This window comes from Monopterus albus, unplaced genomic scaffold (assembly GCF_001952655.1).
Source record: "Monopterus albus unplaced genomic scaffold, M_albus_1.0 scaffold23.1, whole genome shotgun sequence".
NCBI lineage: Eukaryota > Metazoa > Chordata > Actinopteri > Synbranchiformes > Synbranchidae > Monopterus > Monopterus albus.
Window position 1 is genome coordinate 791208 of NW_018127903.1, and position 14098 is coordinate 805305.

At 41.5% G+C, this 14098-nt stretch overlaps 4 protein-coding genes across 8 annotated transcripts in view; 2 read left to right on the forward strand and 2 right to left on the reverse strand.

Moving 5' to 3' along the window:
* The window catches only part of mblac2 (metallo-beta-lactamase domain containing 2), a 4878-nt gene extending 2442 nt beyond the window's left edge, over positions 1–2436 (reverse strand). Inside the window, exon 1 of the mRNA XM_020594271.1 lies at positions 1856–2436. Coding sequence (XP_020449927.1) covers positions 1856–2297 — 442 coding nt within the window. The 5' untranslated portion in view covers positions 2298–2436. The remainder of the gene's footprint in view (positions 1–1855) is intronic.
* Positions 2437–2528: 92 nt separating this feature from the next.
* polr3g (polymerase (RNA) III (DNA directed) polypeptide G) lies at positions 2529–6247 on the forward strand. Of its 2 annotated transcripts, none has more exons than XM_020594632.1 (8): positions 2529–2579; positions 2961–3092; positions 3997–4126; positions 4744–4809; positions 4889–4948; positions 5024–5088; positions 5841–5966; positions 6084–6247. In XM_020594632.1, the coding sequence occupies exons 2-8, from the start codon at positions 2982–2984 to the stop codon at positions 6171–6173; spliced, it is 648 nt and encodes a 215-aa protein (XP_020450288.1). In that variant the 5' UTR covers positions 2529–2579; positions 2961–2981; the 3' UTR covers positions 6174–6247. The 2 variants fall into 2 exon arrangements, with proteins under 2 accessions (XP_020450288.1, XP_020450287.1); XM_020594631.1 differs by lacking the exon at positions 2529–2579 and adding an exon at positions 2586–2811.
* Positions 6248–6276: 29 nt separating this feature from the next.
* Positions 6277–9894, reverse strand: lysmd3 (LysM, putative peptidoglycan-binding, domain containing 3). 4 transcript variants are annotated; one of them, XM_020594628.1, is made up of 3 exons: positions 9749–9894; positions 8217–8495; positions 6277–7766 (listed from the first exon to the last, which is right to left on the reverse strand). In XM_020594628.1, the coding sequence occupies exons 2-3, from the start codon at positions 8478–8480 to the stop codon at positions 7053–7055; spliced, it is 978 nt and encodes a 325-aa protein (XP_020450284.1). In that variant the 5' UTR covers positions 8481–8495; positions 9749–9894; the 3' UTR covers positions 6277–7052. The 4 variants fall into 4 exon arrangements, with proteins under 4 accessions (XP_020450284.1, XP_020450285.1, XP_020450286.1 ...); XM_020594629.1 differs by having other exon boundaries at positions 9743–9894; XM_020594630.1 differs by lacking the exon at positions 9749–9894 and adding an exon at positions 9495–9674.
* Positions 9895–10384: 490 nt separating this feature from the next.
* adgrv1 (adhesion G protein-coupled receptor V1) overlaps positions 10385–14098 on the forward strand; it is a 95170-nt gene continuing 91456 nt past the window's right edge. The window contains 1 exon segment of the mRNA XM_020594633.1: positions 10385–10751. Within this exon segment, the coding sequence (XP_020450289.1) occupies positions 10661–10751 (91 nt within the window). The 5' untranslated portion in view covers positions 10385–10660.

Below are 14098 nucleotides of genomic sequence, written 5' to 3' on the forward strand. Positions count from 1 at the left end.
GCGTTGCTCAGCAACAGCCCCGAAACCTGACAGATTTAGAGGAGATCTGTGTGGAGGAGTGGGCCAAAATCCCTGTTGCAGTGTGTGCAAACCTGGTCAAGAACTACAGGAAACGTTTGACCTCTGTAATTGCAAACAAAGGTTTCTGTACCAAATATTAACACTGATTTTCTTAGGTGTTCAAATACTTATGTTCAGCAGTGCAAGACAAATAAATTCCTTAAAAATCATACAATGTGATTTCCTGAATTTTTTTTAATTCTGTCTCTCAGAGTGGGAATCCACCTACAATGTGAATTTCAGACCCCTCCATGATTTCTAAGTGGGACAACTTGCAAAATCGCAGGGTGTTCAAATACTTCTGTTCCTCACTGTATAGTCAGATCCATATGCATTCAATTTCCAGACTTGCATCCAAGCTAAATCCTTATGGTTCTCATAATTTATCTCGCTGACATCAAGCCAGGGTTATATTTGTGTTTTCCGCATGTCACCCCAAATCACTGTGATGTGCAGAGTCTGGAACATTCAGTATGTAATTGATCTGATCCACACTGTGTATGAGTCACACAGCGTGACAGAAGGGTGAAGCTAACACACCAACCAAAGAGATATAGCATCTGCATTGCTGCAGTGGCTCTGCTGACACAGCAGAACAGGTCGGTGTTTTTTATTGATGTAGCAGAAATTACACTCTGTAAGAATACCCAAGAGGCCAGCAAGTAAAGTTTTGGCCTAAACTCCCAACAGCCAAAGCTGCTCATCCCAAATGCAGCATCCTTTGAGATTTAATCTTTGTGCAACAACTATCCTAAAATAAATGACACATTTAAAGTTGCAGAATGTGCGTTTAATATATTAGTGACTGATTTCTTGTGTATCTGCCAACAGCATGGTGGGTGATGTCTAAATCAATGGTGTAAGGTTATTAATACTCCAGCGGATGCTTTCCAAAAGTTTGTGGTCAGCCTCTGCATTTTTGTGTGCTTTCTTTCTTGGATGTAACAAAATCCATCAAAGTCATCAGTACACCTGTTTAAAATAGAGCTGCTCTGCACAGATAGAAAATAAGCACAATAGCTTCCAACAGATTTGTTCTTGTCATGTATGGTCTCACATACTATCAATGCAGTTTGCTTAGGCTGGCGAAGGACCTGTCTGCGTCCTTTACTGAGCCCGTCTTAAATAATATAACACACCTCAAGTCCTCTCTATGTGATCTTTGTGATCCATCCCACATTCTGTATTCATAATATGAACAGTTATGTTCTGGCAGACAACAAACAAACTGTCTGTTTCTGAGTCATTGATTATTTAAAATAGGGTAAATATAAGGTCATGGGATTGGTGCAATATAGTTTAATCCATTAGAGAGAGACCTTATTTTCTTTTTTTAAATTGCACTGCTGTGAACTGTTTTGTTTGTTGGCGTGTTCCCAGTATATATGATTAGTAAGTGATGGTGGTGGCATTCACATACACATGTCTCTAAGTGGATTACATTTAGGCCTGTAAAGCACTATTCATCACCTCATAGTGTGACCCAAGGAACGACTTAATTATGTTTGAGGGGGGTCTACTGATGTGCGTGCGCATTCATTTAGCAAGTCAGCTTTTTGGTCTTCTGCCAAACGCACGGCGCCGTGAAATCCTCCTGTGGAGATGGAAGGGATTTCATATGATACGCAATGAGCAAAGTATCTATAGCCCGAGTCCAGGCGCACCATTAAATATCGTATAATGGTGTCGACCACGATGGCCATAGGAACATTAATTTAACTTGGACCTAAAGAGCTGGCCTTTGATCACATATCTACTACAAATCATATCTGCAAAAGCTGCCTCTCCTACCTACCCTCCTGCAGTATGTGTGTGGGCTGCACAGCTTTGACTTTGTAGCGTCTCGCTCTCCATCCGGGAGTAGGAGCCTCAGATATCTCCCTGTCACTGAGCCAGGTGACCGTCTCGAAGTTGTCTCCGTAGGCCAGGGCATCGACCTCGGCGGTGTGGACGCCCACTTGTTGGAACTGATGCAGACCACCCGAGTGGTCGAAGTGAGCGTGGGTGGCGATGGCCAGCAGTGGGTTCTTCCTCTGCGGATCTTTGCCGAGCAGCCCCTTGGCGTCGATGTAGTCAGGTAAGCTCCTCAAGCCCAGACCAGTGTCTATCACTACGTCCTGGTGCGTTCCGCGGAGCAGCCAGATGTTAGCCCGGTTCTCTGACTGGTAAAATCGCTCCTGGATCCAGAAAAGTCCGTCTCCGAGCGATTTGTGAGCGTACCAGTCGGCTGCAGACATCCCAGTTCATGTACCTGTCGAAGTAAGCTGCTGTGGTGTCAGGTGATTTGGTAAGGGAGAAGCGTTACTAGCCTTAGAGCTAGAGATGATATGTTTTCATTGAGGTTGAATGATGGTGGCCATCGACACACCCTTTTAAGAGGAAAGCACGCTCATTGGGCGAACAGGAGAGTGACGATAGCCTAACGCGCGCTACTATTGGTTATAAATAGACCACGCCTTCTCTAACGTCACGTAGGGAGAGTTAAAGTTGCGCATGCAGCGTGTAGCGTGAGTTCATAGGTTTGTACGCTGGGCTGAGATGATGTTGGTTGTTGTTTCATTTGATTAACGTGTTCATTTTGTGGTTTCAAGAGGTAGTTTACGTGACGCACAATTAAAACGGGTCGCTGAACGTTATCTCAGTAAACTCAATATGTGAAACCATGGAGTAAAGGCTAAATGTCGCTGAATAGGTCTGAAATAAAAAGACAGTTGTTCTCCACATTAGTCGCAATTTAATAACAGTCCCCTAGTAAGTATTACGACTTACTGTATGTGTCAGTGTGTCTCAGATAGAATATGTGGACCAGCGTTGCACAGCAGGCAAAAGGCGAAGTCACATGAATTTGTTACACGTGTTTGGCAGTGAAGTTGACTGAACATGTGGGTTCTGTGCCGCAGGTACGCAGGAGGCTTGCAGCTATGGCAGGGAAGGGTCGTGGAGTAGCTGCCTTTACGTTCAACATTGAGGCGCTGGGCATCGGCAGGGGCTGCATGCCAGAAGCCAGGGTGGGGCCCAGCCCGCTGTTTCCTGTAAGTACTGACCACACACAATACAAATGGAGAGATCCAACAATGACGCAAACCCTTATGGCACTAAATCAACTCCACAGTGTTAGTTGACAGCTGCAGAGAGGCAGGTGAGAGTTACAAGGGTTTTGAACGTGTGCCTTCCGTTGTAACAAAAATGCAAGCTGTGAAATATGTTGTTTTTGTACTTGTATAAAGATAACAAAATACTGGGTAAAGGAGTATTTGTGTCATGTTAAAAGCCTGTACCTATTTAAAAACACTCTTCCAAACTAATCGTCAGCTACCATGTCTCCATTATTAATTAATCTTCGCCCTTTGGGTCTCTGTTGGTCCCCTTTCCTCAAACTCCATGCATTGTGCATGCATCCTCGTACAATGAAATGCCCTTCAGGTCCATTACACACTGCACACTGTGCAGTGACAGCTTGTTTGTACTTTGTGCACCAGACAGTAGACCAGTCATGACATTGTGATTGGGTGGTGTGTGTATATATAACTTTGCATTTAATCAAATCACCATAAATGTACCCAAGACTTTTAAGAGTCAGTTTGCCCCTTGTTTAGCTGTTTCAAGATGTTCTGTCTATGTGAACATCAGTCATACAGCATGATTATTTTTCAATTTCACCAGTTCATTATTCTTTACATGGGCTTGACTGTGTGAAGATATCTTGAATCAGCCTAACAACAGGTACTAATTAAATTTTTGTATTTAAACAATTGCCCAATATTTTGAGGCAGTTAATTCTTACTTGTACAAAAAGGATATGCATTATTACATGCCAGACTTAAATCAGCATGGGCTACATTTTAATTGTACATTTGTCAATTCATTCAGTTTAGGTTTACATAACTGTTGGACTTTATTGCTGTTATCTCCGTTCCACTATCTCTTCTCCTCTAGAGCACAGACTTCAAGCCGGTTCCGCTGAAAGCTGGCGAGGATGAGGACTACATGCTGGCCTTGAAACAGGAGATGAGGGGAACGATGCAACGGTTGCCACATAACATCAAGTTTCGGGCCAATAAAGCAGGTGAGGAGGAGAGTAGTGCATTTGAAACCTGACATCTGATAGAGGCGCTATGGCAGGACAGTTGGCTGCTGTGAGGGAAGATAATGCAGCACTTACGAACTGAGGCATTTAATTAGGGTTATATCTGGGAAGAGGAGAAAGAGGCTGATTTATAACCGAAATATTTGGTCACAGCTGCTGTTTCATTGGTGGTTTTAGTATTATTTCTATGGTATCTCAGTCTACTTAATCAGAAATGAGCCACATACTGTATATCCATAACAAGGTAGGTTTTTTTTTTCTTTTTTTCAGGATGTCTTGTCCTGAATGTTGCCAGATGCATCATTTAGGTGTTTTGTATTAACAAAACAACATGCTAACTGTAAATCCAATAGACTTGGTCATATCTATAACAATCTGTAAGAGTCATTCACTTTGTTTGGGACTGGCATATGAATCTATGTCCAAACATACAGTATCAGACTATGATTTGCTGCTGCTGTGGAACAGGAATCAGGAGTAGCACCCAGCAGCTTGTGTTGACACTTGTGATTCTGACTGCACAATGTGATGTGAGAGTAAACTGGGCCTTATTTAAGAGTGCACTTAGGTGGAACTTGCTCGTTTACATGAAACAGAAGTGGAGAAATACACAGAGCGATACCTGAAGCAAAGCCAGATGGAGGATGACGAATGGACTCCAGGTGCTTCTATAACACATGGCATTACAGCAAATTGAGGAAAAAATGGAAAATTCTGTAAGTAATATTGTTGATATTTCAGACTGGAACCTCTTCCCAAAAGAACTGATGCCCAAAAAGAGAAAAACCCTTGCTAAAGCAGGTATAATAAAGATATTGTGTGTCATGAGAATTCATGGTATAACTACCAGAATGAAGACGATGTTCAAATCAACAGGCACAAAAAAGAAAACTGTGAAGATAACGCGCAAAGCTGCAGAAGAAATGCTGAATAAACTGGATGTAAGTTTCTCTTCACGTTAATGATTTTGTCCAACTCTGGACTGATGAATATCTGAATCTGAGATTACTTTGTAACCTCTTGCAGCTTCATGCAAATAACCAAATCTTGGTTGTAAAGCCTTCAAGATCTCTTTTTGTGCAAGGCATGCTTCACATTAGTACGACTATTCTTGTGAACGCTATATCTCATGAACACCTTGACGGAATTTCTTCAAATATGATACAAGTGCTCAGTTTGACTCACTAATGAACCGATTAGATTTTGGTGGTGAAAGGTCAGAGGTCAAGGTCACTGTGATCTGGTGTTTGTCCCATTCTTGTGAATGCGATATGTCAGAAATGCCTTGAGGGAATTTCTTCAAATTTGGCATAAGTGTCCACTTGGACTCAAAGATGAACTAATTAGATATTGGTGGTCAAAGTTCAAGGTCAGTGACCTCACTTGTACTGTAGCCATGAATTTGACTGGTTGGCGGAGGCATATAACCACTAAACGGTAATTTTTATTTTATTTTTTAAATCAAAGTAGTTTTAATCCACTAATATCCTTTCATTGACTTGATATGCTGTCTCCTGAATCCAGTTAGTTTGTAGTTGGTGTAACTAGCCTAGGGGTTTTTCATATCAACCTGCAAATATTTGAACACCACATTCAATATGGACAAGAACAGTTCACTGAAATACATACAGTATACTGTACCTGAGCTAGCAAATTTTTTACCCTAATTTAATCTTTAATGTCAATATTTAAGGAATTGGCGAAGAAAGATGACAAGAACCCTGAAAAATCAGATGAAGAAACTGAAAAGAAAACACAGAATGAGGATGAAGAGGAAGAAATTGAAGAGGAAGAATATGAGGAAGAGGACATTGAAGAGGTTAATTACAAATGATAACATGACATCATTATTGCTAAAATGTTAAACAACTTCATTATGGTCAATATGTCTGGTCCAGAATTAATGCTGTACGCCACTCATGTTTCCTTTGTGTAGGAAAACGACTACATTGAAAGCTATTTCGACAATGGTGAAGATTTTGCTGCCGACAGTGAAGACAACATGGATGGAGAAGCAACATACTGAGATTGTGACTCGACCATGCAAACTCAAGTAAACAATCACCGGGTGACTTTCACTTGGTTCAGTACTGTGGATAAGAAAATAGTTTTGTTTACTTTTTTTTTTCCCATAAAGACTTGTGTAAATAGGAAATGCCAAACTATGTGCATGTTGCCAATAATTTATTCAAAATAGATATATTTATTCTCCAGCCTGTAGCACACTTCCACAGGTTGAAAGGCACGTACTGTCAACAACACAATGCTTTTTCATAAAATGTCAAGTGAGCACAGTGATTAAAAAATAAAGGGCTATATAACAAGGTCTAACATTTCATATAATTACAAGTATGAGTAACTTCCAATACTGATGGTAAAGACCAATGCGCAATAGTACTGAAATAAATTAATTGCGTTAAATGCAGAGCAAGCTATCATAACTTTCCAACAAAGTTTTATAAAGTATACAACAATGTTACCATGTACAGGAAATACAGCTAGACCAAAGTCAATAAAAACCGCTTAGAATTCAAATACACAGGACTGATGGTTCATTGAGGCATGGTCACTGATCCATCTGTAAACAAAGTGGTTACAGTAATGTTGTCTTTCTTGGTTTGTTTTTTAACTTGGATTCAATTTGTGATGCTTAGTGAAAATGCAACAGCACAAAAACTGCCTCATTTTCTGCCCATCGACACTCGGAAAAACAAGTATGGACTCAGTGGACCGACGCAAGGAATGATTGTGGCCTTATTCCTAGTCTCTCTGCCTTACAAAAATGAGTTGTCGCTATAAAGTGACTGTTGCAGTATCAAGTCAAAAACTCAAGTGAGAACGTCCACTCAATTTTATTAGGTCTATGAGCTAGCAACAAATTTGAAAGCAAAGTCATAATCCCTTGCTATTTGTTTACAAGTCCACCATCTCCTGCTCTGTCCACACCATGTCCCTGGGAATCTCCATTAATCACATTTCCAACATGCTGTCCAGGTCCAGCCTCTACATGGTCTTTCCCATCAGAAAGGTCCAAATTATTATGGTGGTGTTCATGGGGCCTGTTGTCATTAGGAATGCCATCAGCTGATGTAGGAATTCCATGACGGCTGATGTCAGTTTTCATGAGAACCTCGTAGTACAGCAGATAAAACACAGGTGTGACAATACCAACAATTAGCATAATGGCCACAGCCGTCCACCATCTCATGCCCCAGTCTGCCCCGTAGTAAGGGTCCTTTCTTTGTGCTGGTTTATACTCTACTTCTCTTAGCAGTGGCTGCTGCAGCGATAAGGAGGATACGACCTCATTCAGGCTGCTCCGGGACGGGCCTGTGGATTTCACCAATCGCTCAATGTCCTTGTCCTTTTCGAGGAGGAATCCTTCCACACTGTCTGAAGACGAGGAGTCTGTGGAAGACTCCGAAGGGAGGGAGGTAACAGGAGAGATCTGAGGCAGGCGCTTGGCACCTGACGGGGTGGCAGGGGAGGCAGATTTGATGGGTCCAGTGCTGTGACTCTCAGTGAGGACACTGAAACGCCTCACAGGAATCTTAACTGAGCGCAGGGCAAAAAAGTCCTGCTCTGTCAAGAGGTTGTTGGCTCGCTTAAGATCAGCCACCTAGAAAACACACAGATGAATTTAGTGAAACTGTTTGAAAGATAACGCTGGTGATTTAAGATTTACTTTCCACAAATCTTTGAGACTAAAACCAACATTGAATTTTGTGTATTCAACATAAAGTCTGCGAATCCAGAACCTGGTTGAGCTTATTCATATGTGCTGTGCCACTGTTGTCCTAAAGCTATTCAAAACAATTCTGCACTGGGTGACATGTTTGTTCCTCATTAAATAGATGAGGTTTTTTTTTTTTCTTTCCTGACTTGGGGGGGAAAAAAAGGCAAAGGTGGCTTCCAAAACTTAAGTCGTTCATTTGAAATGAAAATAACTTAGTTGCTCAGAATGTATATGGAGTTTAAGCATGTTTGTATACATGTGTAATGTAACATCTAAAAAGGAAAACTGCCTAATACCTATTATTGAGAGGTGAAAAAAAGGCAAAAGACATACTGAACAGTGGTACTGCAGGGCAATGCTGTTCAGGGTGTCGCCCTCCTGGATATCCCTGGTTAGGTAGATTATATCAATCCTATCTCTGGACGTGCTGCTCCGCAGCCTCTCTCTGCCACGTGGGCGCAGCTCATAGCTCTCCCCATCCTCCTCTGACAGGTCATTCTCTGAGCTGTGGTTTCCAAATAGATAGGCATGACTGCCACTGGAAGGCTGCACCATGGTGGCTGACTGGAATCCATAGTGCTGGCTTCTACTGGACATTTTTTTTTCTTCACACTATTGGGGAAAAGCAGAGTCTTGAGTACTTGGAGGAAGAAATGAAACCGGTTTAAAGTAAACCTTACAAACTACATACAGATGGAAAATAAATGGACGGCATTTGTTAAGGTGTAACAGTAAAGCTAATACACACTGCAATTCTGCAACTGAAACGAGGATGATCAGCACTACTAAAAAAAGACAAAAGTCCATCTCACTGGCACTGCTGGGTACTAAGGTTACAGATAAACTAGATTAGTCCGATGTTATGTTGAGATGTTTCCCCCTAAAATGATCCTAATCACAAACACACAGGTGGCGCTACTAGAAACACAGTTTGTACGGGGAAACATACTTCGACACAAAACCGGTCTTGTGTCTTAAAAGTGTTACCCCGTCGAGATGTGTTCCCCCTGTTCAAAACTCTGTTCAACTGGTTGTGGTTAGGATAACATTGGGGTTTAGGTTAAGGGAAAGATTTCGACACAACGCCGGTGCTCGTTCCAGTACGATTAATGAAATTGCAGGCAGTGCATTCATTCGTCTATATGTCAAGGTATTTTGTAATGTTAACCTCTCTCCGTTACCTATCATGGCAATGCGAGCATCAACAGTTAACCTAATGCGACTTCTTGTCGGATATCATTACCTTGACGTTCATGTATTACAGCCGCTGAGCAAAACAGGCCAGGTTAAGTTACTACTTTGTACTAAATTACAGATTCCTGACCAACGTGATGTAATGTTTGCTAAGTTAGCAGCTAGCCATGTAAGTTGATGCGTTAGCGTTAACCACAAGCATACCACCAGTCTTTATTGAGCACATTGGGATGTGATTAATAAGCTAAGACTGCTATCAGCTTTTAGTTTAACGTTATATAAGTTAATGTTTTGCTAACTAAGCCATTAGCTAGCTACAGCTAAAACAATAACATTGGTTACTCATTCTACAACCCAGTAGGTCTCATTCCGAAAAAGTCCAGTCGATATCGCATAGGAATATCGTTAATTACATACGTTTAGGAAGACGCCCGTTTAATCAGCACTACATCACTGGTTTCAATGAACTGTCAGGTCGGTGTTGTACTAAAAGGAGTGTACAGCAAACGTCCACAGTTCGGCTTAGTTAGTGTACTGAGGACCGTCCACACGAGCTAAGCTAGTGCTAAACGTTCACCTATGTGGCTAGTACGGTTTGTAGAGTTTTATCGGTCAGTGGTCATAGCTGATAAATAATATGGATGAGGGGAGTCGTGAACACTTGCTTTTACCTGCCAAAATAAGCACCAAGAGATCAGTTGTCCTGAAAATTATCCATATTTTAAGAGGAATATGTCCAGGTTCAACCTTCCGTTTCATGTGTACTAGCTAGTAATGTTCAGCGGCTACCGCTCACGCCACGTCAACAAAATAGCTACGTAATGACGTTATCTCTGATGACGCCAGTAAATCCTACTTTTAATCACGAGATGGCGCTATACGTCAAGTTTGGTTTTGGTTGTTTTATATGAAGAGATTTTGGCTAAAAGTTAGTATTTGGTTATTTTCGTATTCATGTCTGTATTACTTAGATTAAAAAATTGTACTTTTAATAAAAAATACAAACTAGTCAGCACGTCAAAAGTTGGCTGTAGTGATTTTTGAGGGTGATGCAGTCTACTGAGACTTGATGCAAACTCAAACTGTGTCCATTTGATTGTGTTGCAAAAATGTTTGATTTCGAGATCATCATGTATTAATTTGCAAAGTTTATTTGGAACGATGATAACAACGGAGAGAAAGACAGCAGAGAAAGACGGAGAGTCTGCTCGGCTCACAGGGTGGAGCTGTCCGCCACCACACTGTGAATACACGAGTGGGATTAAAACATCTTGTCTCATTAGGCACTGACCAGGACACGAGCCGTAGTACATAAGTAGCTGCAACCTAATCTGTATGTCTGGACCGCGCATACAGTAGCAATAGCTCTCATGTGGCTGCAGGAGCCCGGGGCCCTGTGCAGAGAAAGGAGAAGGCGTTGAACAGACTGAGAACCGCTCCGTTTCTGTTATTTTCCCCAGCTTCAGAGTTGTTCACCGGGAGCTCAAAGCTGCCGAAGAAATAACAAGATTTCCTGGGCTTTCTGTTTTTGCAATCAAACATTACAAAATGATGCATTGGTTACGGTTTGAGAAGAGGAGGAGATGAAGACCCCGAGAGCGCTTATTGATGTTATCCTCAACACGAAAGATATTGTAAGAATTTATCGTGGACAGAGGCCGAGCAAGGTGTCAGGTGAGATGGAGTGATTTATCTTGTTTCACTTTAAATATGATTCCGTTTGTCATTTAGGATAGCCTAATAGAAAGTATGTGTGAGGGCAGGCAAAACTTTAGTGGACTAATTTCACAAAAAGACTTGATATCGTTTTGTGACATGGTTACAGGGCTCTAGGACAAAGCAGACGTCTTGGATTTATTTCTCAGTAAGTGAGTCAGTAATGATTGGTGACTCCAGCGCTTTGTCACTGGTGGATAAATAGTGCAAAGAATAAAAGGAACAAACGAGTAGCGATACTCCTCATCAATTATGCCAGACAGCTCAAGCAGACATATTGTATAACACCATAAGAAAACGATTAAAAGTGGTCGGCCACTGCTAATTTCTTTTAGTGCTGTGCCAAAACTCCCCTTGAAGCAGCTAATAAAATTGAAAAGCCTAAATATTGATTCGGCGCAATCAGTAAATGAATGGCCGGGTAGCCCATTGAGGAAGGAGACAAACGCTTCCATGGTTACATCCAGGATCTCCAGTGTGATTACCGCGCTTTGTGTGGGTTTTCTCTCTCCCACTGAAATGAAACCACAATTCAGAGGGAACTACCACACATGTTGTGCTGGGGACCATCTCATAAAGCCTCTGTTGACTAATCCATAGGTTTACTCGGGCCATAAGTAATCTTGGCACACTTTGAGTTACGCACATGTGCTGCTACTGTTATATTAACGAGCGGTGTCGGTCCTCATTGTGCTTCCCCTGCTTTGCGTATTTTACGCAGATGTCCAGGCGCTATAATTTACACCAGCTGATGGGATGGCGTTTTCAGTTCTTGAATAACTGAATATGTCCACCTAATCTCTAGTTGATTTGACATGATGTCATCTTTGTGCGTCCCAAATTTCTTTTGCAAATCTCTTTTGTTGCCTCCTCTGCCGTGCCTCAGCAGAGTTAAATCCCATTTCTCACTGGGGAGAAAAGGAGGGAACTGGTTTTGTATCCATTCAGCACTTACACCTGCTCTTCTGCAGAGCCAGCCTGCACAGTTAACCATTTCTGAAATATATCTTTGTATGAACAGATGAAATTATTGACTCAAATGAAGATGAATCCTCTTCTTTTGTTTGTAAAGTAGCTAAACCTGCTATGAAATGTTCAGTTTTATTTCCTCAAACCCGCATGTCACAGTCAGCCTGTTCGGATCTTCTAAGATTCTCACTTGTTCAGAGCTCAGGTCCTTTGTTTGTCAGTGTTTGTGTCATGGTCTGGAAGTGGTCAGCCCTGAGTTGCCCGTGTGAGGGTCTGAATGTGATTCACTGGGCGGAAACTGTTTTACTGCCTGCCTCTCTCTCCTTCTGTCTCCCCCCTAATGGCTGCACAGTACAAAAAGGGACAGTGCCATAAACTGAGCCTGCTCATTGATGAAAGGTACTGAAGTGTTACACATTGCAGACAGGATGAGATTTATGTTTCCTGAGGATGAGAGGACTTGTCTTCTCAGTGTATGGAGACAGAAGGAAATAGTGGACAAGGGCACAGCTCTACATACACTTCACCGCCCCGCTACAGGCTGTGCCCGCTTTTGTGCATCATAGATCATTGTTGGGGACAAGAGTTCTAAAGCGTCTGTTGAATGAAGGACATTTTTTATGTTTAAACAGAGCTTTGCATATCTTCTCTGATAAATATGATCTTTCTCGTGACAGTAGTTCTAAATTGCTTCCAGTGCTAGTTAAAGATAAGTTACTCAGTTGTTTTCTGAGTCTTACCATGTCCTTGTTAATAATCAAATGAACAGTCAGACCCAGGTTTGTTTTATTTTAAGTAGCCTAAACTAAATGTGAAAGGTTATAGTTGTATTTTCCTTAGTGGGCGATCTGCATTAACATTTGTCATGATGTGGGAAGAGAAAACCAACAGACCTACCTGCAATACAGCACTTATGGTCTGGCTTTCATTCCCTCCACCTTGAGAAGATAAAATATTGTGCCTACTTTCCCACTTATCTCTCAAATTAACATTTCTTTTAGAAGTGCCACATATTAGAACATTTCATATTCCCTTGCTGCAAGGCAGTCCAGAAGTGCACCTTAAACCCACCTCTCCATGTTGGAGGCTGCCTGGACTTACTGAATGCTTATTTGAGTTTCAGGAACCATAGGTGTTAACAATTTTGAAACATCAAAACAAATTCCAAAGAGCGTTTTAGAGCAATAGATTATCGGTCGTACATCTATGCAGGCACAGCTGAGACCTGGAAGGTTTATCTATGCTTTTTATACCAACAAAATATTTTGTTTGTTATAAAAAAAAAAAACTACAGAAATCTAGATAAATGATTTGGGGGAAAAGAAGCATTAGGAGAACTGGGACAAAGAGCAAAGATGTTTGCACAGACAGAGGTTTAAGGATAATCATTCTAAAACAAGTTAGTTTAAAGCCATATCATTCAGTGTTTGGTGTCATTTCAGTATATTGCTTCCTGATTATGTGATATTTGGCCGGTGTGGGGGAATAAAGGCTCTGCTGTTGGCAGGCAGTATAATTACAGCTCTCAACTCCGTGAGGAGGCATTGAAGAGAACAGGGGCGTGCTGTAGGTTCAAAGGATGAAATACAAGTGCAGGAAAATCCCCAAAAACAGCACAACATAAAAAAGGTGTTTCATAACTTTCTTTTAGCATTGAAAATAATCTATTTTAATGCTAAGACCTGCTGTACAGTAGCTGCTTTCTAATGAACAGTTGCTGTGCTCCCCAGTGGCAAATAAGCAGGAGCTACATTAGTTAATTCACATCATCCTGCAGTGCAACTGGACTGGGATCATCAGGTCTGATGCCACTGCAAACCTTAATGAAGTTTATTTTAGATTATAGATACATTAAAGTCATTATTTTCTTTTAGTGTCCACTGGGATTTTAATACTTGGTATTCACAAATCATTTGACAGTTCATGCTTGCACACAGGAGACAGTATCATGTTTTAGTAGTGTTATGGAAAAGTGTGCTATTATAAAAATTGCCACCACAGTAGTTGTTGTCCTTGGAGCAGAAGGACAGGAAAATGGTGGGCCGTCAGCAATGGCCAGTGATCCTGAGGTTTCTTTAGAGGGCCTGACCAACCACATATTGTTTTCGGTGAGGTGATTCTAGTACGGTCATTACAGCATACCCTCGGCCATGACCTCGCTGTCAACTCTCATAATCTCACATTCATACACATACTGACACACCTGTTGTTACATCTTGCACCCTGTCCAGGCAACGGGGAGCCCTCCTACATCTGCCCATCTCCATTTGAGTATTAAACTTGAACTCTGACCTCATGTCAGATGGGTCAACCTCAGAGCCTTTTCTGGTTGCTGT